The sequence below is a fragment of the Heterodontus francisci genome, chromosome 1 (genome assembly GCF_036365525.1).
Source record: "Heterodontus francisci isolate sHetFra1 chromosome 1, sHetFra1.hap1, whole genome shotgun sequence".
In the NCBI taxonomy this organism is placed as follows: domain Eukaryota; kingdom Metazoa; phylum Chordata; class Chondrichthyes; order Heterodontiformes; family Heterodontidae; genus Heterodontus; species Heterodontus francisci.
Window position 1 is genome coordinate 53,475,883 of NC_090371.1, and position 25,566 is coordinate 53,501,448.

The 25,566-nt window shown below is 46.0% G+C and overlaps 1 protein-coding gene across 1 annotated transcript in view; it reads left to right on the top strand.

Moving 5' to 3' along the window:
- The window catches only part of dcc (DCC netrin 1 receptor), a 1,023,267-nt gene that overhangs the window by 982,318 nt on the left and 15,383 nt on the right, over positions 1-25,566 (top strand). Inside the window, exons 28-30 of the mRNA XM_068054526.1 lie at positions 7,744-7,893; positions 9,032-9,219; positions 19,217-19,235. Of these exons, the coding sequence (XP_067910627.1) occupies positions 7,744-7,893; positions 9,032-9,219; positions 19,217-19,235 (357 nt within the window). The remainder of the gene's footprint in view (positions 1-7,743; positions 7,894-9,031; positions 9,220-19,216; positions 19,236-25,566) is intronic.

Sequence of the window (25,566 nt, forward strand, 5' to 3'; positions counted from 1 at the left end):
AATATGAATCATTCGGTCTATCTGGAATTAAATAAGCATATTTCTTATCAGTGTTGTTCACTCACGCCTTAGAGATTGGATATTGCCAGTTAGTGTTGATTAAACAATGGACTGTTGATCCTCCCCTTCTCACTCCTACCATCATCTGTGGCAACAAGACATAAGGGTGTTTTTAATCTGTGAAAAAGAAGGCTTTATTAGACCTAATGCTCCTTTCACATTGCTAAACATCATTATGTTTTTATATGTAATGTTACAAAAATATAACCTTTCAGGAATAAAAACTGAAAATATTGGACATGCAGCCCCATCAGTATATAAAAGAGAATGATAACTTAACCTTTCAAAGGGACCATCTGTTAAATTTTAATTAGGGATCTCATCCAAAACATTACCCTATCTTTGTTCTTTCTCAACTGCAGACTGCTCTGCCGTGTATTTCCATCATTTTATATTTGTATACAGTAACATCATTGGATCGCCCAAGGAATTGCTCATGGACAGAGGCAGTGGCGTAGGGGTATTATCACTGGACTAGTAACCAAGAGACCCAGGGTATTGATCTGGAGACAAGGGTTTGAATCCCACCACAGCAGAAGGTGGAATTTGAATTTAATTAATAAATCTGGAATTAAAAGCTAGTCTAATGATGGCCAAGAAACCATTGTCGATTGTTGTAAAAACCGATCTGGTTCACTAATGTTCTTTAGGGAAGGAAATCTGCTGTCCTGACCTGGTCTGGCCTACATGTGACTCCAGACCCACAGTATTGTGCTTAACTCTTACATGCCCTCTGAAATGGCCCAGCAAGCCACTCAGTTGTACCTAACCGCTATGAAGTCAATGAAAAGGAATGAAACCGAACGGACCACCCAGCATCGACCTAGGCACCGGAAACGACAACGACAAAGCCAGCCCTGTCGACCTTGCAAAGTCCTCCTTACTAACATCTGGGGACTTGTGCCAAAGTTGAGAGAGCTGTCCCACAGACTAGTCAAGCAACAGCCTGACATAGTCATACTCACGGAATCATACCTTACAGACAATGTCCCAGACACTGCAATCACTATCCCTGTGTATGTCCTGTCCCACCGGCAGGACAGAGCCAGCAGAGGTGGTGGGACAGTGGTCTACAGTAGGGAGGGAGTTGCCCTGGGAGTCCTCAACATTGACTCCGGACCCCATGAAGTCTCATGGCATCATGTCAAACATGGGCAAGGTAATCTCCTACTGATCACCATCTACTGATCTCCCTCAGCTGATGACTCAGTACTCCTCCATGTTGAACACCATTTGGAGGAAGCACTGAGGGTGGCAAGGGCACAAAATGTACTCTGGGTGGTGGAGTTCAATGTCCATCACCAAGACTGGCTCGGTAGCACCACTACTGACCGAGCTGGCCGAGTCCTAAAGGACATAGCTGCTAGACTGGGCATGCGGCAGGTGGTGGGGGAGCCAACACGAGGGAAAAACATACTTGACCTTGTCCTCACCAATCTCCCTGCCACAGATGCTTCTGTCCATGACTGTATTGGTAGGAGTGACCACCGCACCGTCCCTGTGGAGATGAAGTCCCGCCTCCACATTGAGGATACCCTCCATCGTCTTGTGTGGCACTATCACCGTGTTAAATGGGATAGATTTCGAACCGATCTAGCAATGCAAAACTGGGCATCCATGAGGCGCTGTGGGCCATCAGCAGCAGCAGAATTGTACTCAACCACAATCTGTAACCTCATGGCCCGGCATATTCCCCACTCTACCATTACCATCAAGCAGGAGACCAACCCTGGTTCAATGAAGAGTGCAGGAGGGCATGCCAGGAGCAACACCAGGCATACCTCAACATGAGGTGTCAACCCAGTGAAGCTACAACCCAGGACTACTTGCATGCCAAACTGCATAAGAAGCATGCAATAGACAGAGCTAAGCGATCCCATAACCAACGGATCAGATCTAAGCTCTGCAGTCCTGCCACATCCAGCCGTGAATGGTGGTGAACAATTAAACAACTAACTGGAGGAGGTGGCTCCACAAATATCCCCATCCTCAATGATGGGGGAGCCCAGCACATCAATGCGAAAGATAAGGCAGAAACATTTGCAACAATCTTCAGCCAGAAGTGCTGAGTTGATGATCCATCTCGACCCCCTCCTGAAGTCCCCAGCATTACAGATGCCAGACTTCAGCCAATTCGATTCACTCTGCGTGATATCAAAAAAAGACTGAAGGCACTGGATACTGCAAAGGCTATGGGTCCTGACAATATTCCGGCAATAGTACTGAAGACCTGTGCTCCAGAACTTGCCGCACCCCTAGCCAAGCTGTTCCAGTGCAGCTACAACACTGGCATCTACCCGGCAATGTGGAAAATTGCCCAGGTATGTCCTGTACACAAAAAGCAGGATAAGTCCAACCTGGCCAATTACCGCCCCATCAGTCTACTCTCAATCATCAGTAAAGTGATAGAAGGTGTCATCAACAGTGCCATCAAGCAGCACTTGCTTCGCAATAACCTGCTCATTGATGCTCAGTTTGGGTTCCGCCAGGGCCACTCAGCCCCTGACCTCATTACAGCCTTGGTTCAAACATGGACAAAAGAGTTGAACTCAAGAGGTGAGGTGAGAGTGACTGCCCTTGACATCAAGGCAGCATTTAACCGAGCATGGCATCAAGGAGCCCTAGCAAAACTGGAGTCAATGGGAATCTGGGGGGAAACTCTCTGCTGGTTGGAGTCATACCATGCGCAAAGGAAGATGACTGTGGTTGTTGGAGATCAATCATCTGAGCTCCAGGACATCACTGCAGGAGTTCCTCAGGGTGGTGTCCTAGGCACAACCATATTCAGCTGCTTCATCAATGACCTTCCTTCAATCATAAGGTCAGAAGTGGGGATGTTCGCTGATGATTGCACAATGTTCTGCACCATTCGCAACTCCTCAAATACTGAAGCAGTCCGTGTAGAAATGCAACAAGACCTGGACAATATCCAGGCTTGGGCTGATAAGTAGCAAATAACATTTGCGCCACAAAAGTGCCAGGCAATGACCATCTCCAACAAGAGAGAATCTAACCATCTCCCCTTGATATTCAATGGCATTACCATCGCTGAATCCCCCACTATCAACATCCTAGGGGCCACCATTGACCAGAAACTGAACTGGAGTAGTCAAATAAATACCATGGCTACAGAGCAAGTCAGAGGCGAGTAACTCACCTCCTGACTCCCCAAAGCCTGTCCACTATCTCCAAGGCACGTCAGGAGTGTGATGGAATACTATCCACTTGCCTGGATGGGTGCAGCTCCAATAACACTCAAGAAGTTCGACACCATCCAGAACAAAGCAGCCCACTTCATTGACACACCATCTTCAAATATTCACTCCCTCCACCACCGACGCACAATGGCAGCAGTGTGTACCATCTACAAGATGCACTGCAGCAATGCACCAAGGCTCCTTCGACAGCACCTTCCAAACCCGCAACCTCTACCATCTCAAAGGACAAGAGCAGCAGATGCATGGGAACACCACCACCTGCAAGTTCCTGTCCAAGTCACACACCATCCTGACTTGGAAGTATATCGCCGTTCCTTCACTGTCGCTGGGTCAAAATCCTGGAACTCCCTTCCTAACAGCACTGTAGGTGTACCTAGCTCACATGGACTGCAGTGGTTCAAGAAGGCAGCTCACCACCACCTTCTCAAGGGCAATTAGGGATGTGCAATAAATGCTGGCATAGCCAGTGACGCCCACATCCCATGAATGAATTAAAAAAAACAGAATAGATGGAGGAAGTTAGCAGAGAGGCAGAATAAATGTAACAGCATACTTGGTACAAACTTGGAATTGTGAGAGAGGTGGTGGGCGGGTGTGATTGGTAGCAGACAGAGCTTCAAATATGAGTTGTTTAGAGCGCTCACCTGGATTTTCTAAATTTATGGGGCTGGTTGTAGAAACTGAAAATGAAGGTGAATTTGGTTGGGAATTATCATTTTCAGTGTTGATTATTGCAATCTAGTTTCTGCAGAGCCAATAAGAACACAAGCATCACAAAGAGAAAAGGTGCTCTCCAATGCAGTCATTCCTACAGGACACAAAAGGGGTGGATTTCTACAGGGGTCTCATGCTTGTCCACCTTTATGGGCTGAATTTTACAAGCCTCTTGATGCCGTAGGTCGTGGTGGGGGGCCAATAAACTTCTGCGGGGAGAGGCCTGCCGCGACCCCCGACATCGAAAAAGGCCTGGCGCATATTACCGACAGCGGGGGGACCTCGGTACGGCCCCCCTGCTGCCAAGCGGCGGGACTTTCATATAAATATTTAAATTAGCATAAATTAGGTGTAAATTAACTCACCTGCTGGCGGTGGCCGTCCCATGCCAATTTTACAGCCGCTGTTCTCACATCGGGCACCTTCGGAACTACATATGGAGTTCTGAGGTGAGAACCTGGTGGGGAGGGGGGAAGAATAACATTTTCAGGGCAGGAGGGGTGGGGGAGCGGGGAAAACAATTTTAATTGGCTGTGGGGATGGTGGGAAGGGGTTGAGGGTCAAAGGGACCAAATGTCGGGGGGAAAGTTCGGGAAATGAATAAAAGTTTATTCTGGGGGGAGGGCAATTTATATGTAAGTTACCCATTGTGGGGGTGGGAGACGGGATTTACACTTGGAATAAACTTTCATTTTTATTTCCTGGAGACCGGGACCTTTAAATATTAAAATGCTACTGAAGCGCTTGGAGCCCTTTTAAAATGGCACCGTTGCCTGTGCAGTGGTGCCGGACGCCATTGCCGGGGACGCAGCGGCCGCTCCCTCTATTTAAATCAGCCCCAGTGGGGGCTGTCAGGCGGCACATCCATGTCGGAAGTCCACCGAGTTCAAAGTGCGCCGCCGCGAATAAAATCCAGCCCTACAATTCCAGGGTTTCGGTGGCTCTTCTGCTGAAGTTATGGCATGAGTGAAACAACCCCGACAGAAACTTGTCCCAAAGTGTTTTGATATAAACATTATCAATTATGTCTAGACACCTGTCACATTGGGCCATTTTTAGGCAAGTTGCAATGTATTTTGTTTTTATTAGTTTAGCAAATAAGGAATTTTAAGAATAAGAAAAACCCATTAGGCCCAGCAAGTTGATTTCTTTCATAAACATATCTTCCCATCCCATCACATCCTTAAAATCTTTCCTTAGAAATGCATGATTGCAGAGTGTTCAGTCCTGTTCGCAACCGCAACCCCTCAGATACTGAAGCAGTTGCCACATGCAGTAAGACCTGGACAACATTTAGCCTTGTTAATTGGCAAGTAATATTCACACCTCACAAGTGCCAGCCAATGACCATCTCCAACAAAGAGAGAATCTAAACATCTGCCCTTGATGTTCAACTGCATTACCATCACTGAATTTCCCCATCAACATCCTTTCTTTGTCAGTCACACTCACATCCCATGAACAAATTTTTAAAAAGTTGCCTTTTAAACCCATTACGCTAGAGTTTCTGATGGGTTGCATGCAATTCGCACAAAATCAGACAACCCAAAACAAAAGATCAAGGAAAATCAAAAGCAAGTGAAGCCCAGCGCAAATCAAGTTTCTGTGATCTTTTGCACTGGTTTCAAAAATATCATGCTGAAAAATGTCCCCATCCATAAAACTGGCTCCACTCCAGGTTGAATTACTCAGCATGGTGTGTTTCTGCTAATTGCGCCCATTTGTGACTTTGCAAGGAGGCTCTTAAAATTAAGCTGTTTTTTAAGGCACAAGGGCACTATTAGGTTCTTTTTAGAAGCTTTCAAATATTAAAAAATATTTAATTTACTAAGAAACTGGCTAGTGTACACCAATTGGGCGGCACAGTGGCGCAGTGGTTAGCACTGCAGCCTCACAGCTGCAGGGACCTGGGTGCGATTCTGGGTACTGCCTGTGTGGAGTTTGCAAGTTCTCCCTGTGACCAGGTGGGTTTTCGCCAGGTGCTCCGGTTCCCTCCCACAGCCAAAGACTTGCAGGTGATAGGTAAATTGGCAGTTGTAAAATTGCCCCTAGTGTAGGTAGGTGGTAGGGAATATGGGATTACTGTAGAGTTAGTATAAATGGTTGGTTGTTGGTCAGCACAGACTCGGTGGGTCGAAGGGCCTGTTTCAGTGCTGTATCTCTAAATAAAATAAATTAAACTAGAAAATGCTTTTGCATATTTTTAAAATCATTTTTAGTTATTTAAAAATCGAGTTACTCACAGGTGATAGATTGGACAATCGTACTAAAAATGTTTATTTTTGAGATTTATTTTGTTGTGATACACTCATTTTCAGCTGTATTAATAAAACTGCACCAAGTTGCAAATATTAAATATATCAAGGCATATTTTTTAATGCAATAAAAAGCAATTAGTTTCTAAAACACAGTCCAATTGCGCTGGTTGATGGAAGATTTTATGTTTGTGATTATAAAATGAGATTGAGTGGAAACAGAGCCACAAAATCATTTTGGAAAACTAGCACAATTTTAAGTGCAGTGCAATTTCTTTCCAGATTGTCCAGTATGCCCAAAGCAGGAAGCCTACTCCAATTGTTTCAATGGCTTTCTCCAGTAATTTATTCCACAACTCTATATCTGTTCAGGTGGAACTTCCTTCCTTACCTCTAACTTGTTCATTTTTAACTGGTGTCCACTGAAATTTGAATCTTGTTTACACAGAAACATAGAAAATAAGAGCAGGAGTAGGCCATTCAGCCTTTCGAGCCTGCTCCGCCATTCATTATGATCATGGCTGATTATCCAACTCAGCTTTCGCCCCATATCCTTTGATCCCTTTAAACCCAAGAGCTATATTTAACTCCTTCTTGAAAACATACAATGTTTTGGCCTCAACTGCTTTCTGTGGTAGTGAATTCCACAGGTTCACCACTCTCTGGGTGAAGAAATTTCTCCTCATCTCAGTCCTGAATGGTTTACCCGTACGTATCCTTAGACTATGACCCCTGGTTCTGGACTCCCCCACCATCGGAAACATCCTTCCTGCATCTACCCTGTCAAGTCCTGTTAGAATTTTTTAGATTGCTATGAGATCCCCCCTCATTCTTCTGAACTCCAGCGAATCTAATCCTAACTGATTCAATCTCTCCTCATACGCCAGTCCCACCATCCCAGGAATCAGTCTGGTAAACCTTCGCTGCACTCTATCTATAGCAAGAACATCCTTCCTCAGATAAGGAGACCAAAACTGCACACAATATTCCAGGTGTGGCCTCACCAAGGCCCTGTATCATTGCAGCAAGACATTCCTGCTCCTGTACTCGAATCCTCTCGCTATGAAGGCCAATATCTGGTGAATAAAATTATTAAAAGCTTTAACATTCGAAATGTGTCAAGGCAAATGTGTTTCGTACAAGTGATGAAAACATTCTGTGATCAGTAAAACTGTCGCCTTTATCTTCCAATCTTCAAAGTGTCTTGGAGAATTTATTTATCAGGAGACAATCTCCCTTGAGTGTCCTCCGGAAAAGATGAAGGTGTACTTTTTGCTAATCTGAATTAAGATGAAATACAATTTAATTTAAAATGTAGCCTAATTGTATAAACGTAGCCGAACTATAAAATCAAAACGACATTAAATGTTTAATCAGCTATTTTTAAGTGTGCTATTTTGGAATATTTTGAGTGCTTTGCCTTTAGCAAACATTTCCAGTTTGTTGATAATGTGACCTAGCAATGATGCAATTTTTTTTTAATTTTGTGTCTGCAGCTGTTGTAAGTGCTATTCCTGTTCCAACACTAGAGAGTGCCCAATATCCCGGCATCCTGCCATCTCCGACATGTGGTTATCCCCACCCACAGTTTCCATTGCGTACCATGCCGTTCCCCACACTGACTGTCGATCGAGGATTTGGATCAGGTAAGAATCCATTATTAATTGATTTTTTTGTATAAAAATGAGTTTTATTGCATTTAGTAATAGCTGGATATCATCCTATATAACAGAATATGTTAAAATAATAGTTGAAAATGTTGATATTTCTCAGTTTTTTTTTACCATCGAAGTCGATGGATGCTGCATATTGAATCCAATGCATCCATCACATAGAATCTGTATGACACAATAATGTGCAAGTTTCCTATCCACCTGTTCGTCTGGGACTTGTTGAAAGGCAACCCTTTAGAAAAGGATGCAAGACGGCAAGTAGAAAAACTGGGAGGGGTTCCTATGGAGTTACATGGGGAGTGTCATCAGACTTTGATAAATGTATTTTGTTTATTATTTCCCATCCATTTTATTTTTGTCTCTGCTCTGTAGCCACGGTTTACAGCTACTGAATAAGTAGGAATTCCATTTTTATTATACGGGCTTTGGGAATTTTTGCTGGGTATTTCAGGGATTGCATTCTGTGATCCAGTCCATTTTCTTTTCTTTGAAAACTGCAGAACACTAGTTTTGCCCTGGAGAAATTCCCAGATGAAGAGCATAACCAACGTACAACAGCCAGGCAACCTCGTCCCAGATATCTGGCTACTCTGCTCTATAACTGGTCATCTAAACCCCTTCATATTGGGTCAATTGGAAATCATTGGTCTCACTAGTCTCAATACTCTGTGGTGCAACATGCCAGCCCACCTCTATTCTGTAGTGCAGGGCTTTCAATTTAATGCATTATTCATGTTTAAAAGGAAGGTCTTTTTTGAGTTGTAATTGATCTCCTGGTAGTTCTAAATTCTCCTAATTCGTATGGCCATATGGTCGTATTGCCCACCTATTCCAGAGGTGGTGCTGTTAATGGGCTGTTTTGACACTTTGGCATAAGCAATATAGGTGTGACAATGTTCTGGAGTCTTGTTGTAAATGGAATATTTATTTACTGTCACTCTAAAGAAATGGGAGGTTATGTTGATAGGGTTAGATGAAAAGGGGTAGGAGATGGTCCGCGATGGAATATAAATGCTGGCATCAACCATTTGGGCCGAGTGGCCTGTTTCTATGGTGTAGACTTGATATAACTGAATATAACTCGCTGTAACCACAGTTTTCTTCTTCAAAGCCATGAGTGAGGCTCAAACATCGCACCTTCAGCAGCCGGCCATGTTAACCCAGACACAGCCCGAGCATCCGGCAGGCGAGGAGGCTCCGAGCAGAACGATTCCTACGGCCTGTGTCCGACCCACTCACCCGCTACGCAGCTTTGCAAACCCTCTCCTGCCTCCTCCCATGACTGCGCTGGAGCCCAAAGTTCCTTACACGCCTCTTCTCTCTCAACCAGGTAAGCAACAATGAGCCAACGGTTGTAATTACTTTTTGTGAATTGGCTTTTTATAGAGTGCTAAGTTCCTCGACTACTTTAAGGAAAGTGATTGAAATAATATGCATACTCAAATGTAAAGGACAACGGCCTGAGTTTTACTGGCACCTGGTTAGTAGAAACAGAGGCAATGGCCAGTAAAATAGCAGGGAGCTTCGTCAGGATGGCTGCCCAATGTGGTCCTGCTTTTTCCCAGTGGCAGGGCCAAACGTGGAACCTCTGCCTGCTCTGAGGAGGCGGGCAGCCTATTAGCATAACTAAAGGCCCAATTCAGGGCCATTTTACGGGGCCGCCAGCATTTTGTTGATGGCAAGGTGACCTCCTCCCTGCCCCCACCACGTGGTGAGGATTCCAGCTTGAGCCAGAGCCGGAGCCTCGATGGTCCAGAGGGGCCACGGGCAGTGAAGACATCCCCACAGCCCCAGCAATCTCCCTGGCGGGGTTTCCCCTCTAACCCTTGGCCCCCTGATTTTTTAAAATCTTTTTGCACTTAGCTGGTCTATCTTCTGAGGGTCCAGCCTGCCTCAGCAGAGACCACCTGTCCCAGCAGTGCTGCTGATGCTTCGAAGCTGTTGGCCCTCTGATTAGACTGGCAGCATCAGGAGCCTGCTCTTTAATTGGATGGTGGGCTTGCAGGTAGGCTGCCAATGATAAAGTTGCCAAGAAGGTACCACTGCTAGTAAGTGCGGGCTCAGGACTTGCTTCTCGCCACGCCATGTGAAAATTCAAGCCAACATTTTCAGCTTGGAGTTGATGAATCTCCCTACCATTTGTGCGAGCAACCTGACGGCTTACCTCAACAAAGCCACAATAGTTTTACAGATTCCCTAGTTGTTCATGCACTGAGGAGTTGTGATCGTTCTCTGCAAAACTGAGGGTCAGTCAAGAAGATATTTGGTTGGTTGTTTCGTTCTCCCTGTGTTTGTTTGTCATTTTTACAAATGTATTTTAGCATCAAAAAGGTGAAAAAATAGGGAAGTAAGAGCAAATGGATTCCTGTTTAAAGTTAGCACTCTGCTGAGCCACTGCTAATGAGTAAGTAAAAAACATATAATGATAATTGTGTATAGTGATTGAAAGTATGTTCAATACCATGAGTGGGTTAAATTTAAATCAGCTTTGTTATCTGTGGATACCAAAGTAGGATCACTGAAGGACATTTCTCATGACCATGTCCATAACATTGAATATGTTTATTTACAAGTTGCAACTCAGATGCGTATGGGGAGGGGTGGGGGAAGGAGTGAACTCTGCACTTTGATGGGTATTGGGGGGAAGGGGTGAACTCTGCATTATGTTGTGCTGTTTGCAGGGCTGGCAGCCTTTTAAAAATGGCACCAGAACCTGCTCCTTTAACAGGTGATGCCATGAAAGGCATTGCCGAGTCTGCCCTCAGGGGGCAGCCACCGTCAGTATGTAAAGTGACTACCTGCTGTGTAATCGCGGCAGTGCAGTGGCGCAAGTCCCATGGGGGATGATCATCATGTTCTACGCCGGCGGTGGGACTACAAAATTCAGCCCATAGAGTTATTTACAGCACACAAGGAGGCCATTCAACTCATCTAGTCCATGCCAGCTCTCCGCTGAGCAATCCAGACCATCCAACTCCACTGCTTGATCCCTATAGCCCTGTAGTAAATTTTCTTTGTGTCCATCCAATTTCCTTTTGAAATCATTGATTGTCTCCGTTTCCACCATCCTTGTGGGCAGTGAGTTCCAGGTCATTACCACCCGCTGCACAGAAAATTTCTTCCTCACATTCCCCCTGCATCTCTTGCCCAAAACCTTCAATCTGTCTCCCCCAAGTTCTTGTACCATTAGTTAATGGGAACAGTTTTTCCTTGTCTAACTTATCTAAGCCTGACATAGTCTTGTACACCTCTACTAAATCTCTCCTCAATCTCCTTTGCTCCAAGGAAAACAACACCAGCTTCTCCAACAAAAACAAGAAATGCTGGAATCACTCACCGGCTTCTCCAACCTAACTTTGTAACTAAAACCATTCAAAGCTGGAACCATTCTGGTAAATGTCCTCTGCACCCTCTCAAAGACTTTCACATCATTCCTAATGTATGGTGAGCAGAACTGAATGCAATACTCTAGTTGGGGCCTAACCAGAGCTTTCTAAAGGGTCAGCATAACAGCATAACCTCCCTGCTTTTGTACTCTATGCCTCTATTGATGAAGCCCAAGATCCCATTTGCTTCACTAACCACTCTCTCAATATGTCCTGCCAACTTCAAAGATCGATGCACATTCATCCCCAGGTTCCTCTGTTCATGCACACTCTTTAGAATGGTGCAAGTAATCCAGAGGCTCAGGCTAATTCCCTGAGGGCACAGGTTCAAATCCCACCACAGGAGTTGGTGGAAGTTAAATTGAATTAATTAAAAATCTGGAATTAAAAGCTAATCTCGGTACTGGTACCATGAAACTATCGTCAATTGTCATAAAAACCCATTTGGTCACTGCTGTCCATTTGGGAAGGAGGTCTGTTGTCCTTACCTGGTCTGGCCTACATATCATTCCAGACACACAGCAATGTGGTTGACTCTTAACTGCCTCTGAATTGTCCTTGCAAGCCACTCAGTTATCAAGGGTAATTAGGGATGAGCAACAAATGCTGGCCTTGCCAGCAACATCCACATCCCATCAAAGAATTAAAAAAGATTAAGGCTCACCCTATCCCCTCTGCAAAAATGTATCACCTCACACTTCTGTGTATAAAATTTCATCTGCCACTTATCTGCCCATTCTGCTAGCCGATCTATGTCCTGTTGCAGGCGATTCATATCATCCTCACTGTTTGCCACTCCTCCAGGTTTGGTATCATCAGCAAATTTTGAAATTCTACTCCGTATTCCAAGATCAAACTCATTTATGTATCGCAAAAAAAGCAGTAGTTCAACAGTCTTGTGTTTGAATTGTATTGTGAATTCACGTCCCAGTCCAGATGTTTGAACATATAGGGCTGAATTTTACCAGCCCCTCGATGCCGTGGGTCGCGGTGGGGGGCTGGTAAAATTCTGTAGGGAAAGGCCCGCCTTGACCCCTATGTCAAGAAGTGCCCACTGCATATTACCGGCGGCGAGGGGACCTCGGTACACCCCCCCCCCACTGCCAAGCAGCGGGGCCTTCTTCTAAATATTTAAATTAACCTTAAATAGATGTAAATTAACAACTGCTGGTGACGGCTGTCCCACACCGATTTTACGGCCATCACTCGCACATCGCGCGCCTTCAGAACTCTGTACTGAATGTTGTGAGGCCCTCTGAGGCAAGGTTGGAGGCGGGGGACAGGAACGGAGTATCGCGAAGGATAGCGGGGTGTGGGGGGGTGGGGGGAGCAGGCGGCGGGGCGGAGGGCCCGTTGTCTACCCATCACCAGGTGATCGTCCGGGTGGCAGGATAAGCTGACGACAACCTTCCTGCCCAGAGGCCAATTGAGGCCCTCAAATGGCCTTTTAACGGCCAATTAAGGGCCTCTTCCCGCCTCCGCCGTGCAGGGATGACGCTTTGTAAAATGAGACACCCTCCCTGCGGGCTTGATGGTGGGGGGGGGGGGGGTGGTTTCCCTCCTTTGTTGGCAATTTGTGGCCCACAGAGGACCCCCAACAAGAACAACTTTACCCTCAGGGATCCTCCTCCCTCCCCCTGGACTGCACAACCAACCCCACCCCACCTGGCCCACGACCCTACCTCACCTAACTCTGTTCCTGGCTTCCAGCACTGGGCCTGGCTCTGAGGCCTCTGCAGTACAGGCAGTGGCCACCACGCCCAGTGGTGCTGCTCATACTGCTGAGCTGCCGGCCTTCTGATTAGCTGAGAGCTCTAGGATGCGGGATTCTCCATCCCTTTAAAGTCTTTAAAGGGATAGGGATCCTGCCTTCTAAAACTTTGATTCAAAAAGACTGGAGGATCACTCTGGGGGGACACGAAAAGGCAGAGGCGGGGTTTCCCCCACCTTTTCAGCCAGGCACCGGAAGCCCGCCTCCAACACATAATCTAGCCCTAAATATCAGTAACTGATGCACAGTTAGGTCCAGCTGGAAAATCCCAAAAGCTCTGATTAGCTGCTTTAGAATCATAGAATGATACAGCAACAGAAGGAGGCCATTTGGCTTGTCATGCCTGTGCCGGCTCTTTGAAAGAGCTATTCAATTAGTCCCACTCCCCTGCCCTTATCCCATAGCAATTTTATTGTCTTAAAGTCTTTACCCAACTCTCTTTTGAAATTTGTTATTGAATCTGCTTCTACCACCCTTTCAAGTAGTGCCTTTCAGATCACAATAACTCATCTCACTTCTGGTTCTTTGCCAATTACATTAAATATATATCCTCTGGTTATTGACACTCCTGTCACTGGAAACAGCTACTCTCTATTTACTCTATCAAATGCTTCATGATTTTAAACACCTCTATCAAATCTCCCCTTAACTCTGAGGAGAGCAACCAAGGCTTCTCTAATCTCTCCACAAAACGGAAGTCCCTCGTCCCATTCTAGAAAATCATACCTTTTTTTAGTCGTTTATGGGATGTGAACATCGCTGGCAAGGCCAGCATTTATTCCCCATCCCAATTGACTTGAGATGGTGTTGGTGGCCTTCTTGAACTGCTGCAGTCCATGGGATGTACGTACACCCACAGTAGGAAGGGAGTTCCAGGATTTTGATCTAGCGACAGTGAAGGAATGGTGATATAGTTCCAAGTCAGGATGGTGTTAGACTTGGACATGATCTTTCAGGTGATGGTGTCCCCATGGTTTTGCTGTCCTTGTTCTTCTAGCTGGTAGAGATCGCAGGTTTGGAATGTGCTGTTGAAGGAGGTGTGGTGAGTTGCTGCAGTGCATCTTGTAAATGGTATACACTGCTTACTGTGTGTCGCTGGAGGGAGTGAATGTTTAAAGTTGTGGATGGGGTGCTGATGAAGCGGGCTGCTTTATCCTGGATGGTGTCAAGCTTCTTGAGTGTTTCTGAAGCTGCACCCATCTATGCAAGTGGAGAGTATTCCATCACACTCCTGACTTTTGTCTAGTAGATGGTAGACAGGCATTGGGGAGTCAGGAGGTGAGCTACTCACTGCAGAATTCCCAGCCTCTGACTTGCTCTTATAGCGACAGTATTTATCTGGCTGGTCCAGTTAAGTTTCTGGTCAATGGTAACCCCCAGGATGTTGATAGTGGGGGAGTCAACGATCATAATGCCATTGAATGTCAAGGGGAGATGGTTAGATTCTTTCTTGTTGGAGATGGTCATTGCATGTGAGATGCAAATGTTACTTGCCACATATCAGCCCAATCCTGGATATTGTCCAGGTCTTGCTACATGCGGACACAGACTGCTACAGTATCTGAGGAGTCACGAATGGTGCTGAACATTGTGCAATCATCAGTGAACATCCCCACCTTTGACCTTATGATTGAAGGAATGTCATTGATGAAGCAGCTGAAGATGTTTAGGCCTAGGATACTATCCTGAGGAACTCCTGCGGTGAAGTTCTGGGGCTGAGATCATTGGCCTGCAACAACCACAACCATGTTCTGTTGTGCTCATAATGAATCCAACCAGTGTAGAGTTTTCCCCCCTGTTTCCCACTGACTCAATTTTACTCAGGCTTCTTGATGCCATATTCAGACAAATGCTGCATTGATGTCAAGGGCAGTCATTCTCACCTCACCTATGGAATTCTGCTTTTTTGTCCATGTTTGGACCAAGGCTATAATGAGGTCTGGAGCCGAGTGATCCTGGCAGAACCCAAACTGAGCATTTCTTGATAAGTGCCACTTGTTAAACTGTTTGTGACATCTTCGATCACTTTTTTTGATGTTTGAGAGTAGACTGATGGGGTGGTAATTGACCAGAATGGATTTGTCCTGCTTCTTGCGGGCAAGATATACCTGGGTAATTTTCTACTTTGTCAGGTCAATGCCAGCGTAGTAGCTGTGCCTGCACAGCTTGGCTAGGTGCACGGCTAATTCTGGATTACATTCTTCAGCACTACAGCCGGGATGTATCTAGTATGTTCAACCATTGATATCATGTGGATTGAATCGAATTGCATGAAGGCTGGCCTCTGTGATGGTGGGGACTTCAGGAAGAGGAAATGGAGCACTCGCTTGGCACTTCTGGATGAAGATAGTTCAAATGCTTCAGCCTTATTTTTTGAACTAATGTGCCAGAATCTGCCATCATTTAGGATGGGAATATTCATGGAAGTTGTTGGATTGCCCACCACCATGCACAGCTGGATGTGGCAGGGCTGCAGAGTTTCAATCTGGTTGTTGGCTGTTTATCTCTGTCTATAGAACAAAAGAACAAAAGAAAATTACAGCACAGGAACAGGCCCTTCGGCCCTCCAAGCCTGCGCCGATCCAGATCCTCTATCTAAACATGTCGCCTATTTTCTAAGGGTCTGTATCTCTTTGCTTCCTGCCCATTCATGTATCTGTCTAGATACATCTTAAAAGACGCCATCGTGCCCGCATCTACCACCTCCGCTGGCAATGCGTTCCAGGCACCCACCACCCTCTGCGTAAAGAACTTTCCACGCATATCCCCCCTAAACTTTTCCCCTTTCACTTTGAACTCGTGTCCTCTAGTAATTGAATCCCCCACTCTGGGAAAAAGCCTCTTGCTATCCACCCGGTCTATACCTCTCATGATTTTGTACACCTCAATCAGGTGCATGCTGCTTCCTCTGTTTAGCATGCATGTAGTCTTGTGTTGTCGCTTAACTAGGTTGGCACCTCATTTTTTGGGCCTGGTGCTGCTGCTCGCCTGCTCTTCTGCAATCCTCACTAAACCAGGGTTGATTCCCTGGCTTCGCGGTAATGGTAGATTGAGGGATATGCCAGGCCTTAAATTTTCAAATTGTGTAGGAAAGTAATTCTTTTGCTGATGGCCTACAACACCTCATGGTTGCCCAGTTTTGACCTGTCAGATCTGTTCTGAATACATCCCATTTAACACGGGCGGCACAGTGGCGCAGTGGTTAGCACCGCAGCCTCACAGCTCCAGCGACCCGGGTTCAATTCTGGGTACTGCCTGTGCGGAATTTGCAAGTTCTCCCTGTGTCTGCGTGGGTTTTCGCCGGGTGCTCCGGTTTCCTCCCACCACCAAAAACTTGCAGGTTGATAGGTAAATTGGCCATCATAAATTGCCCCTAGTATAGGTAGGTGGTAGGTAAATATCGGGACAGGTGGGGATATGGTAGGAATATGGGATTAGTGTAGGATTAGTGTAAATGGGTGGTTGATGGTCGGCACAGACTCGGTGGGCCGGAGGGCCTGTTTCAGTGCTGTATCTCTAAATAAAATTTAAAAAAAATAAAAAAATAAATAACACGATGGTTGTGCACATAACACAATGGAGGGTGTCCTCAGTGAAGATGGGACATCGTCTGCACAAGGACTGTACGGTGTCCAAAACTTCATAAATAGATGCATCTATGGCAAGTAGATTGTTGAGGACGAGGTCAAGTTGGTTCTTCCCCTCATGTCGGTTCTCTAACCACATGCTGTAGGCCCAATCCTTCAGGGAGCGGAGAGGAACCAGACTTGTGTGGGAGCAGCTAACAGTGGGAGCAGATAAATACAGAACGAGGCTTGGGGCCTGCACCGACCTTCAGGGAGCAGAGAGGAACCAGACCTGCATGGGACCACCTTCCAGTGGGACAGGATAAATACAGAGCAAGACTCGGGGCCTGCACCTACCTTCAGGGAGTGGAGAGGAACCGGGCCTACTTGGGAATACCTAACAGCAGACAGGAGTGGGTGCACACTGACTGAGTTTGAAAAAAAATTAAACACTGACACCACAGGAAAGCTGTAAGTTGATGGGTTGGTGAGTAACTGCTGTAAGAGAGTGTCTGTAAATAGCTAGGTTAGTACATTGCTATTCGGGTGTGTGAGTTCATAACTGGAAATTAGAAAAACGCAATTCAAATTAAAATTTAAGGAGTTACCTTATAATTAATTAAGACACACAAGAAGAAGGGAGTTAAGAAGCTAGTGAGTTTACTATTTTGTTTTATTTTTAAGCAATAAGGTTTATTGTATAACCAAGGTTTAAATTAGTACAGTAAGTGTTGGTGAGGGGAGGCATTAATCAAAAAGTTAATTAAGAAAATAATTAGTGATTTAAAACACAAACAGGATGGCAGGGTAGGTGATATGTTGCAGCTGCAATATCTGGGAGCTCGTGGACACCAATGTGATCCACAGCAACCACATCTGCAGTTTGTGTCTACGGCTCAAGGAGCTTCGGCTCAGAGTAGATGAGCTGGAGGCCGAGCTATAGACACTGCGATGCACTGGGGGGTGGGTGGTAGGGAAACAATCTGGACACTTTGTTCTGATCTGATTGTAACCTCAACTCCACATTCCCACCTACCCCCAGTAACCTTTCACCCCCTTGCTTTCTATGTTTCTATGTAAGAATCTATCTACCTCTGCCTTAAAAATATTCAAATACGGATACAAGCCTAGCCTGTCCAACTTTTCCTCATATGACAACCCACCCATTCCGGGTATTGTCTAGTAAACCTTGTCTGATCTGCTTCCAATGCATTTACATCCTTCCTTAAATAAGGAGACCAATACTGTACACAGTACTCCAGATGTGGTGTCACCAATGCCCTGTATAACTGAAGCATAACCTTCCTACTTTTATATACAATTCCCCTCACAATAAATGATAACATTCTATTAGCTTTCCTAATTACTAGCTGTACCTGAATAGTAACCTTTTGCAATTCATGCACTAGGACACCCAGATCCCTTTGCATCTCAGAGCTCTGCAATCTCTCACCATTTAGATAAGATGCTTCTTTTTTACTCTTCCTGCCAAAATGGACAATTTCGCATTTTCCCACATTATACTCCATTTTCTAGATCTTTTCCCACTCAGTTAACCTATCCATATCCCTTTGTAGCCTCCTTATGTTCCCTTCACAACTTACTTTCCTACCTATCTTTGTGTCATCAACAAATTTAGCAACCATACCTTCTGTCCCGTCATCCAAATCTTTTTTTTTATTTATTCATTCACAGGATGTGGGCATCGCTGGCTAGGCCAGCATTTATTGCCCATCCTTAATTGCCCTTGAGAAGGTGGTGGTGAGCTGCCTTCTTGAACCAGTGCAGTCCATGTGGGGTAGGTACACCCACAGTTCCATTAGGAAGGGAGTTCCAGTATTTTGACCCAGCGACAGTGAAGGAATGGTGATATAGTTCCAAGTCAGGATGGTGTGTGGCTTGAAAGGGAACTTGTAGGTGGTGGTGTTCCCGTGCATCTGCTGCCTTTATCCTTCTAGGTGATCGAGGTTGTGGGTTGAGGCCCCAGCACTGATCCCTGTGGCACACCACTTGTTACATCTTGCCAACCGTCGTGAGACAGGTTAGTTTTACCCTATTGATGATGTTGCAATAGTAATCCTGCTCAGTACGAGAGGAACCGCAGGTTCAGACATTTGGTGTATGTGCTTGGCTGAGGAGGCAATGGTGCGAAGCTACCATCTGTGGGATTATGACTGAACGCCTCTAAGTCAGAATCCCCCCTAAACGTAACGATATCCTAGCGGATCACTGGTTGGCCTGGGATAGCCGACTCCGGTCGGTGAGTAGTGCCGCTCGATTCAGGGCTGGAGTGCGGCCAGATGGGCGCCGCCTCTCTCCTGCTAACGCACAGCATGTTCATGGGGAACCTGGTGCTAAATTATTCGTAGACGACCGGATTCTGGCTCAGGTTTTCGTACGTAGCAGAGCAGCTATCTCGTTGCGATCTATTGAAAGTCATCCCTCGAGCCAAACTTTTTAGGGCGGCACAGTGGCGCAGTGTTTAGCACCGCAGCCTCACAGCTCCAGCGACCCAGGTTCAATTCTGGGTACTGCCTGTGTGGAGTTTGCAAGTTCTCCCTGTGACCGCGTAGGTTTTCGCTGGGTGCTCTGGTTTCCTCCCACAGCCAAAAGACTTGCAGGTTGATAGGTAAATTGGCCATTATAAATTGCCACTAGTATAGGTAGGTGGTAGGGAAATATAGGGACAGGTGGGGATGTGGTAGGAATATGGGATTAGTGTAGGATTAGTATAAATGGGTGGATGATGGTCGGCACAGACTCGGTGGGCTGAAGGGCCTGTTTCAGTGCTGTATCTCTAAATAAATAAATAAACCAGAAAATGACCCATTTATGCCTACTCTCTGTTTCCTGTTAGCTTGTCAATCTTCTATCCATGCCAAAATGTTGCTTCCCTACACCATGAGCTTTTAATTTCTGCAATGACCTTTGATCTGACACCTTATCAAATGCCTTCTGGAAATCTCGTTCCAGAAGGCAGTCAGACCCCATATGATAGAGTCTTCTGATTTGGTCAGTGGTGAGGGACAGGAGGATGTGACTGTGAGTAAAGCAGGTAAGGGGATCGAGAAGGCAGAAGTGCAGGAGCTTCAGCCCTTGCAGTTGTGTTATGAGGTTCTTTCAGCGCTGGGACATTGTTTGAAAGGTATGATTCTGTGAGTATGACTATGTCCGGCTGTTGCTAGACTAGTCTGTGCGACAGTTCTCCCAATTTGGGCACAAGTCTACAGATGTTAGTGAGGATAGTGAAGAGGATGTTGCAGGGTTGACAGGGTAGGGTGTGCCTTTGTTCTGACCAGTGCCTAGGCAATGCTGCGAGCAGCTTAATTAATCAGTCTCTGTCTTAGACAAGTAACAAATAGATCGTGGATAACTGAAAGGGATTATCTGTTTCAATGAAGTCTATGCAATCGGTGCAAGTAATGATTCTGTGTACTTCATCTGAATGCAGACTAAGCACCATTTATCTCAAACTGTCATTCTAAATTACTTGGAAGGTTGACCCAGTTTCCACTTGCCAGGAATGTTCTCAGTTGATGTAGTAAAAATGGCTCATCCATCAAAAATCTCTAAGTATGATCAAGCAGCACTTTATTCTTATAACGGGCAGAACATTTTACTTCTTTTATCCAATTATTCCAAATAAACAGATTTTATACTCTTATGGCTTAATTGGTAAGTGTGCACCTGAGAGATGGGCCTTGATTTTAACCTCATCTGTACCCCACTCCAACAGGCAGGAAAGGATTTAGTGAGGGGTTAAAACCCTAAAAATCTAGATCCTGGCTCCAAGCCATCATGTTTCCGGCAGCCATAAAATTACAGCAACAATTTAGGCCATCGCCAAGGCTCCCACTGAAAGCAGGCAGAGGCCTAATTAAGATTTAGAAATCATGACCTGATGATGTTATCAATAACATAGCAACACTTAGAAAACAATGGTAGGATTGGGCAGAGTCAACATGGATTGATGAAAGGGAAATCATGTTTGACAAACCTGTTAGAGATTTTTGGGGATGGAACCAGCAGGGGGAACCAGTGGATGTGGTGTATTTGGATTTTCAGAAGACTTTCGATGAGGTTCCACACAGGAGGTTAGTAAACAAAATTGGGATTGAGGTAATATGGATTGAGAATTGGCTAACGGACAGAAAACAGAGAGTAGGACTAAACAGGTCATTCTCAGGTTGGCAGGCTGTGACTAGTGGGGTACAGCAAGGATCAGTGTTTGGGGCCCAGCTATTCACAATCTATATCAATGGTAAAGGACGGCGGCAGCATGTTGGGGGCTGCTGCTGCCGAGCCAAAGAGAGCAGGCAGCTCCGGACAGGGCCAGCAGCGTCCCTGGGGTTGGAAGTTGCCAAGGGGTCAATAACCAGAGGGCAAGATGACGGTCAAACGCTCTAACGGGTGCAAGTGGGTCCAGGAAAGGTCACCTTAAATTAAATGGAGAGAAAGTTTCTGACGTCCCCGCAATAGACCCAATAGTTGTGCGCTAATGTGTACCAGCCTGTTTGGGTTCGCCAAATTAAAGATTGAAAATTCTAATCGCGACTGCACAGGCCCCTTAACAACCTCGTTACGGAGCTTAAGGGACCATCAATTGGCAGCAAGTGCGTTTCCCATTCCCTCCCTGCCACCAGCCCTTTGAAAATTCAAAACTGTCCTGGAGATGACCCCTGGGACTGCGACTTTGAAATCCCGCCGCACATGGGATTCCAACCCCGCAGCCCTTTGAAAATCTGGCCTAGAGAGCTGTTAAGATCAGGAATGCTCTTCCTGATAAGGTAGTGGAAGCTCATTTTTAAAAGGGATTTGAACAGTCACTTGAAGAAGAGGAACTTACAGGGTTGCGGACAAAAAGCAGGGTTGTAGGATTAAGCACAACTGTGCTTTTAAAGAGCTAGCACAGGCATGACAGGCTAAATGCTCTCCTGTGCTGTCGGTTCCTATGATTCTATGAATGGAATTTAATCCTGAGAAGTGTGAGGTGATGCATTTTGGGAGGACTAACAAGGAAAGGGAATATACAATGTATGGTAGGACCCTTGGAGGTACAGAGGGTCAGAGGGACCTTGGTGTACTTGTTTCATAAATCACTGAAGGCAACAGCGCAAGTAGATAAGGTGGTTAGGAAGACATATGGGATACTTGCCTTTATTAGCCGAGGCATAGAATATAAGAGCAGGGAGGTTATAATGGAGCTGTATAAAATGCTAGTTAGGCCACAGCTGGAGTAGTGTGTACAGTTTTGGGCACCACACTATAGGAAGGATATGATTGTACTGGAGAGGGTGCAGAGGAGATTCACCAGGATGTTGCTTGGGCTGAAGCATTTCTGCTATGAAGAGAGACTGGATAGGCTAGGTTTGTTTTTCTTAGAGCAGCAAAGGCTGAGGGGAGGCCTGATTGAGATATACAAAATTATGAGAGGCATTGATAAGATAGATAGCAAGAAACTTTTTCCCTTCGCGGAGGGGTCAATAACTAGGGGGCATAGATTTAAGGTAAGGGGTTTAGAGGGGATTTGAGGAAAAATATTTTCATCCAGAGGGTGGTTGGAATCTGGAACACATTGCCTGAACGGGTGGTAGAGGCAGGAACCCTCACAACATTTAAAAGTTATTTAGATGAGCTCTTGAAACACCACAGCATACAAGGCTACGGGCCAAGTGCAGGAAAATGGGATTAGAATAGACAGGTGCTTAATGGCTGGCACAGACATGATGGGCCGAAGGGCTTGTTTCTGTGCTGTCTAACTCTGCGACTCTATGACTCCATGGAAGTAGGTCACCTGGGTATTCTTGACTATAAGAATATTGGGGAGTAGGGGAAGGTGAATCCCATGACCTGAGTTCATATGTTAAAAGTTCTTTAATTCTGTCTCTAATAATATTTATATGCATGCCCTGTATATGGAAAAAAAACAGGGTGTTTCTTTTCATGAATTTTTTCTTATGTCTTTGTGTTGTGATATATGCCTATCTAAAATAATGGCACCTGATGACAGGTTACTTATTGTCGTCAGATGTTTAACAGCAGTTAGTTCAGTACCATGGACAGCAACCAAGTAGTTTTTGACTGCGTGGGATTCAGCCCCATTGGATGGAGTGAGTGGCTGGCCCATTCGGGAATGGCAGCAAGAGACCTAGTCAATTTTATCAACCAGGCATGATTAAATACCATTGGCCAACCTCCCGGCCAAAACAGTTGGCAGAATGTCAGCTGACTCTGAGGCTGCACATTGGGGCCCAAGCTAAGTGTGGGGGACTAAGTGGGGAGGATGGGTAAGAGGTAGAGTGCGGCCAGTGGAATCCTGCACTTCTCTTATGGGGCCCGGATGAACATTCCTGCTCGTCCAGATCCCACAAGTAAAAGTTTTAAACTTATCTGGAAAGGCCTTTTTGGTCTTTCGACCTGGTTTTAGCTGCTAGTGCGTCCACTGCAGGCATTCCGCTCTTTCCAGGTTGAGTTGCTGTTGGGCTATTGATGTAACAGGACCCTGACATGTACGCAGGTAAGCGCCTAATATACCCAATATAGAGCCTGATGTGGACTTTACTACACTGAACCCTACACTGAACTAATTTTTTTTTCATTTGTTCATGGGACGTAAGCATCGTTGGCAAGGCCAGCATTTATTGCCCATCCCTAATTGCCCTTGAGAGGTGGTGGTGAACCAGCTTCTTGAAACCCTGCAGTCCATCTGGTGAAGATACTCCCACAGATCTTTTAGCTGGGGAGTTCCAGGACTTTTGATCCAGCAACAATGAAGGAACAGCAATGCATAATATTCAGTTCAGCTTGGTGCAGGGGAATTACAAGATAATGGTGTTTCCCTGCACCTGTTGCCCACCTCGTAGATGGCAGGGGTCTTGGGTTTGCGACAGACTGTCAAAGAAGCTTCGGTGACTTTCTGCAGGGCATCTTGTAGTTGATACACACTCTAATCGCAGTACAGCAGTGGTGGAGGGAATGGATATTTAAGTTAGTGAATGAGTTGCCAATCAAGTGAACTGCTTTGTCCCAGATGATGATATTGTTCTCTTGAGTAATTGTACTTTTTGGAATTTTCTGTTGAGGGTGGTACTGCCAAATCTAGAGCCCCCTGGTTATCTAGAAGCATACAGGGTAATCAGAAAAAGAAAGCTTATGATGGTCACACACTGGTTAGGCCACAGCTGGAGTATTGCATACAGTTCTGGTCGCCACATTACAGGAAGGACATAATTGCTCTGGAGAGAATACAGAGGACATTTACAAGAATGTTCCCAGGGCCTGAAAGTTGCAGCTATGAGGAAAGATTGGATCGGCTATGGTTGCTTTCCTTAGAACAGAAGAGGCTGAGGGGTGACTTAATAGAGGTGTACAAAATTATGAGGGCCCTAGATAGAGTAGACAGGAAGGGCCTGTTTCCCCTAACGGAGAGGTCAATTACCAGGGGAGCACAGATTTAAGGGATTGGCAGAAGGATTAGAGAGGACATGAAGAAAAACCTTTTCACCCAGAGAGTGGTAGGTGTCTGGAATTCACTACCAGGAATGGTGGTGGAGGCAGAAGCCCTCAATTCTTTTAAAAAGTACCTGGACATGCACCTGAAGTGCTGCAACCTGCAAGCCTACGGACCAGGTGCTGGAAAGTGGGGTTAGGTTGGGCGGATTGTTTTTTCAGCTAGCGCAAACACGACGGGCTGAATGGCCTCCTTCTGTGCCGTAGCTTTAATATGGTTCTATGGTAGATCAAAATTTTTAAAGTTCCATGCACATCATGTTGATGTATGTTAGGCTGAATTTTAGGGCCTTGCTGGCGACGGAATGGAGGTTGGAGGCCATTTTGGCCAACACAGGTTTGGGGCCAAGGAGGGCCGCCTGCCTCTGGGCAGGCGGCAGGCAGGCAATTAGGTTTGTTAAGAGCCTGGGGTGTCAGCGCTTCTGGTAGGCCTCCAGGGTCCTCCCTGCCACCCTGGGTGGGGGCACAGCCAAAGCCAGCCCTGTAGACAGGCTACCCTGCACCCACCCCCAGCCCCTCCACAATGGTGGCCTGGCTGTTTCTTGTATTTTTTTATTACATTTTTAAAAATGTGGCTGAGAGGGCAACACCTGACATCAGAGGGCTGGTAAAATTCAGCCCATTATGCCTGTTCCTGAAATTTCCCAGTGCTCTGGCATACTGTGGACTGGAGTATATGGCTAACACCCCACATTTTCCACACATCAAACTCACTTTCTTAGCTCTGCCATCAGGTTGACTTGCTGAGTTAACATGTGCCGCTCCAACTCGCCATTTCAAAGCTGAGATACTGGAGGTCTGTCCAGCAACTGTTGGCCTATTGGGCTGTATTTTGTTCCCAGCACGACGTCGGGCTCTGTGGCGGGTGGTTGGGGCGGTGGGGTTGGTGGCAGAACCTGATGACGGGATTGTCGGGCCCCATCTTACCGGCGGCAAGGAAGCTCTGTGGCGGCCCCTCCGCTGCTCTGCTACGGGGCCCGACTTAGCATATTTAAATAACATATTTGCATGACTTAAAATATAAACCACAGCAATCTTACCTTCAGCTCCCGATTCTTAGTGTGACAAGTGGCGCTTACGCGCCTTCACTTTCCTGTCCAGGGAAAGCTGGCGCCACGGATGTGGGAAAGGGGTGTACTCTGCACTCTGATGGGTAGGGGGTAGGGGGCAACTCTGCACTTTGTGTAAAGGGAAGGGGAGGAAGGGGTGAATTCTGCATTTTGTTGAACTGTCTGCAAGGCTGGCAGCCTTTGAAAAATGGCCGCAGCACCAGTGACACCATGAACGGTGTCTGCAATACCGCCCCTGCCACGTGATTGGGGGTAGCGGCCATGGTGAATATGTAAAGTGGCCGCCCACCGCAGAATCGCAGCGGCCCGGGTCTGACGTGAAGCGGCCACCGGCCACTACAAAC